The sequence below is a fragment of the Prunus avium genome, chromosome 3 (assembly GCF_965620075.1).
Source record: "Prunus avium chromosome 3, drPruAviu1.hap1.1, whole genome shotgun sequence".
Taxonomy (NCBI): Eukaryota; Viridiplantae; Streptophyta; class Magnoliopsida; order Rosales; family Rosaceae; genus Prunus; species Prunus avium.
Window position 1 is genome coordinate 27,599,776 of NC_142286.1, and position 4,883 is coordinate 27,604,658.

A 4,883-nucleotide genomic window follows, 5' to 3' on the forward strand; every position below is an offset into this window, starting at 1 on the left:
CTACGCCAAGTTGCTCATCTAGTTCTCTTTGCACCCTCTTGCTTGCAGCTCTTCTACGCATTCTTTCTCTTGTTTCTCGCTCTTGTCTCTCCAAAACCTCTTCCATGTCTACCATTGAGAATGGAGATTGAAATCTAAAATCTGAGAAATGGAAATGTAGAGAAGATATGGAAATCTGAGAAATGGAAATGTGGAGAAGATATGGTGTGGGAGATATGAGCTGAGCCTCTGATTTTATAGAATAATTTAGGCTGATAGAGATGACCGTGGCGCAATTTTAGAGGGTGAAAATCTTATCTGAAATTTGAAATTCATTTGAAATTTATCTGAATTTTGAATTTTGAAATGTATCTGAAATTTGAAATTCGAAATTTATCTGAAATGTGAAACCAAAAATCTTATCCAATATGAATAGTATTGACATGTAGGAACCCAAAAATCTTACCCGAAAATATTATCCAAAATAATTATTTAAGTAAAAAAAATTGTAAAAAAACAAAAAAATGAATAGTAGTTGCCATGGCAAAGGGCAACTGTTGGAAACACACATAGCTTAATATGGCAAGGGTAGCCACTATTCACATGTATAGTAGCTGCCCTAGCTCCCCCCCTTGCCATGGCAAATGGCAAACTGCTGGAAGTGCTCTAAGAGGATGAATTAGAGTGTTAAAAGTGGTTTGTGGTCGCAGATGGGGGCGCACATGTTTTGGTGTCATGTAGGTGTAACGAGTGGGCCCACTTGCTCAAGGTAGTGAGTCCCAGCTCATAGTTTCAATTTTGACTTAGTTGAGTTATGCAACTTTGAAGTGACCTATTTAGAAATATAATTTTTCGATCTCATGAAAGTTCATGTTGCAGGAAGTATGTTGGAAATAATGACAACATATGAAGGCGACAAAAAAGAAATGATCTGCTTGGTGTAGTCTATGAAGATTGCCAATGGAGGTATAAATTCATCTTTGCTTGGTGGTCTATGAAGATTGACAAAGGAGGTCTGAATTCAGTTTTGCTTGGTGTAGTCGATGAAGATTGCAAAGGAGGCGTTTTCGTGGTTCCAAATCCAAAGTGCGTCTTTCTCTCATGTGCCTCGTGCTTGCAATAGCGTCACTCGTAGGTTAGCACGTTTTGGTCTTTGAGCCAAGCCAAGTAACCTACTAATGAGCTATTCAACTTCAATGCTTTCAAATAGTGAAGCTTCTCAGATCTGAATCTTACTCAATCAACTGGGGCTGACTCTGTTCATGTACAACAAAGACCTCTTTTTTCTTTGGATGAATATAGCAACAAACCAGTTATAGTTTTATAGGTAATATCATTCACTCTGCCCATGTTCAACATATTTGCACCAAAAGTGTATAAAGCTGGAAACATAACGAATTCTATCAGCAAAACATTTTACTTACAATGAAAACAGACAAAACATATTCGGAAATAGTCTGATTCAATTACAAAAATGCCAGAAAAAGCCACCAAATGAGTTTTCAATCCAACACATGCAGCTAGTGGAGACAAACATGATTGGTTTGAGCTAAAACATATTGCAAAATGATTCAGACAGAGTCTAACAATGTTAGAAATCAGAAAATAAAATAGTCGTCAGTTTTTTTCCTTTATAAAATTTTAGTTTGGTCATTTCATGGTTTCTACTACCTTATATAGTGCACAAGAAATTCAGGCATGAAGTGTTTGATAGAAAAGTTGAACATTTTCCCCAACATTATAACTAACATTTGCGAGGTGGATGCTCTCTACTAATAAAAAAACTAATCACCTACGTTAAGCAATCACCTTGCAGCCAAATCTTCTGAAATCAAGGGACAAATTTTGGAACATTTTGGAAACCAGCACTCAGGGGAACCATATTTCATCTTCATGGCAATATTTACATGTTTGCTTTCCTTTCCCACCTTTCCTTTGTGTCCAGCCTAACAAAATAGTAACATTAGATTAAAAAAGTACAGTATATAAATTAAAACAATAAATAAATAATGCAACACTACAATGATTGGAATGTTCATTATGAGCCGAACAGATCATCTCAAAGCTATCTTCCTATGTTTCCAGTCATACATATGACATAAAATACATGGGTGCACAATACGCAGGATGCACACATATAGAAGCTGTGCGTGCACATACACACGCCATGGACATATAGAATGCTAGGCGTACCATCTTTTGGTTCCACATTTTCATACCACCTAATGTGGCATCAGACTTGTGCATGCCACATCAACTAATGATTCCAACTTTATTTAAATTTTTATTCACTGGAGAAGCTGTTTTAGCTTCTCCCTCCTCCCTAGCCGAAAAACTTCCCATCACAGGCAGATATAGCATCATCAATCACCGGTGAAAAATTGACCATGCATTCTAGATCTGGATTCTGGTACACTCCTCATTTCTCCAGTCAGATGGCTCCTATCAGCAATGGTTTATTTGAAAGGGCCAAGACTCAGGAACTATATATCGAAGGTTTCTCCCATCTCGAGCACAGAGGGAGGATGAAAGTGTAAAGATAAGAAGATGAAGTTCGGCCAGTGGGTGAGGAGTCGCAGAGAGAGGATGCCAGTGTAAAGATAAGAAGATGAAAAGGCTCAAAATATTGTTGGAGTCCTTAGCTGATGTGGGATGTGCAAGTCAGATGACACATCAGCTGGTATAAAAATGTGGTACCCAAAGATGGTACACCTAGCATTACTCATGGACATATGCGTGCACACCCACACCCACACCCACACAACTGATACATGCATGGGACCACACACAGAGGAAGCTGCTGTAAAATTGTTGAATAAGTTACCAAAAATTTCACCATTTTTCCCCCTCCAAATATGGTGATTTTCTATTTGTTTTTCGCACAAGAGATATACTGTCTCTTTCAAACTTCAAGCAAAAATCACAGCAATTGGGGAATAAATTGGTGACTTCACATCCATGCAACGAGCATTTCTAATATCTACAGGTGTGCAGTGTTCTACAGATGTGCCACAGAAGTCCCATAATATTAGTATCTAGGCATGCATACTTTCAGCTAACTAAGTAGGCATATCATACCCCCAATGCAACTTCTGGCGCTTCTGTGGTGCATGACAGGTTGCTATGCCCTCTTGCTGTACAAAGGAACTGCTTTCTTTCTGGTGGCTCTCAGAGTTAAAGTTAGTTGAATTTTCAATTGGTACAATTGAATCTTGATTTGCTGAGTGTTTGGCATTCAGGCCTTTGCTGTGAGACTTTCCAGTACCACCTGTGATTCACTTGAAGATTATACAGAAAAAAAAAAACATATACGAAAGAAAACGAACATAACCAAGGAAACCAAGGAACCTTTTGGTTTCTTTTCAATCTTTGATGTTGATTTTATCTGTAAACGTCTCCTGTGCAGTTCCTATAAGATTGAAGAGTTTAAGCCTTTATAAGTAATTAAAGCATTGAATGGGGAAAACCAAAAAGATACTTGATGGGCTTACGATGCACAAAAGAAATCCTAAACTACGTAACTTTTTTTCCAAACATCTCCAGAACAAAAGAATGATAGCTTTCTTTTAGAAGTGGACTCCTTGTTCACTTTTGTTGTCCTGTTGTATTTTTAATAAAGTTTCACGTTTCTTATCGAAATCAACATTTCCACATTCCTAAGCAATGACCAGCATTTGAATTCTAAACTCACACACTTGCATGGTCTTAGAAATACTAAAAGAATCAGTCCTAAGTCTTCTATAAGTTTCCCACCCTTGTCCAGAGGTGTGTATTTGATGAAACTTATAACATATTCAAAAGTCATTAAATCAGCAGTACCCTTATTAAAACTCCAGAAGATCTTAGAACTAGTCACAGCTACAAGAACCCAATTGAACAGATTGTTCAAAAAGTTGAAGGATGGATCAAAATATGCACAAACAAATCAGCAACCATGTGAAAGACCCAAATACAAAAAAATGGTAATTTAAACTTCTGGATGAAAATCATTCAAAAACAAGTTTTTCTATTTCCTTCTTATCCAATGTTTGGTTCTTTAGCTAGCACAGAAAGATTTCAATTTCCGTAAAGATATGAGGTGGTAAGAGTACCTGAAACTTGGAGAGCTGGTCTTGGGTGATGCGTCTGGGCTTGTAATTGGGCTGTAAACATGGCGTTGATGCTATTGCTGCTTCCTTTCTCTCATCTTCCTTGTCTGGTTCCTTGCCCATGTCCTCTGTTTTTTTCCTCTTCCTTTTCTTTCTTTTCCCCTCTGTCTATTTACGGATGCATATACCCAACCCCGTCATCTCGGAGTACTTTTTTTTTTTTTTTGGGCCAAGGTAAGTTCCATTACTCATAAACGGAATATTACAAAAGCCCAATAACAAAAAATCAAAGTAGTTCAGGCCCAACATCATTAAAATAACGGAAAGGCTAGAATGAGGAGGTTGAGTGAGGAGGGGGGTGCATTGGGGGGTTCACACCCCTTTTGATGGTGAGATGGGCCTCCTCAAATAACCTCATCACATAGTCTCCTCATTATAGAAGCTCCCTTAAAATAAAATAAAACAAAACAAGCTGAAACCAAGCCCAAAATCACTACAAACCCTAACCCTATCAAATAAGGTCATCTTTAACCATCGGTCGCCACCATTGCCACCGCCCCACCAAGCTCATCACCACCATGACAACCACTCGACCTGCTCACTTCGTTTCTTCCAACTTTTTCTTTTTCTTTTTAAACTTTCCTAAGGTCGAATATAGTGTAAGTTACCAACTAGATCTTGATTTAGTGGTATTATCTTTTCAATATTGCATGATTCTAAATTAGAGTTCTCCTCCCAAAATGATTAAAACAAAAATAATTTTAAAAAAGCTGGAAATTATTATTCTTATTGACTCTAATCCAAAGAGTTCCAACT

General features: G+C 37.6%; 1 protein-coding gene across 2 annotated transcripts; it reads right to left on the reverse strand.

The window, feature by feature from the left end:
• Positions 1-814: 814 nt before the first annotated feature.
• Positions 815-4,237, reverse strand: LOC110745635 (uncharacterized). 2 transcript variants are annotated; one of them, XR_002524853.2, is made up of 5 exons: positions 4,071-4,237; positions 3,328-3,388; positions 3,058-3,247; positions 1,789-1,925; positions 815-1,361 (listed from the first exon to the last, which is right to left on the reverse strand). XR_002524853.2 is itself a non-coding variant. In XM_021945756.2 (4 exons), the coding sequence occupies exons 1-4, from the start codon at positions 4,188-4,190 to the stop codon at positions 1,883-1,885; spliced, it is 414 nt and encodes a 137-aa protein (XP_021801448.1). In that variant the 5' UTR covers positions 4,191-4,237; the 3' UTR covers positions 1,576-1,882. The 2 variants fall into 2 exon arrangements, 1 of the variants encoding a protein (XP_021801448.1); XM_021945756.2 differs by lacking the exon at positions 815-1,361 and having other exon boundaries at positions 1,576-1,925.
• Positions 4,238-4,883: the final 646 nt, after the last annotated feature.

Coding starts and splice junctions, on each gene's coding strand:
- LOC110745635 (XM_021945756.2), bottom strand. CDS start 4,190: ATGGGCAAGGAACCAGACAAGGAAGATGAGAGAAAGGAAGCAGCAATA. Junction 3,389..4,070: donor ACCAGCTCTCCAAGTTTCAG/GTACTCTTACCA, acceptor TCAATCTTATAG/GAACTGCACAGGAGACGTTT. Junction 3,248..3,327: donor GATTGAAAAGAAACCAAAAG/GTTCCTTGGTTT, acceptor AGTGAATCACAG/GTGGTACTGGAAAGTCTCAC.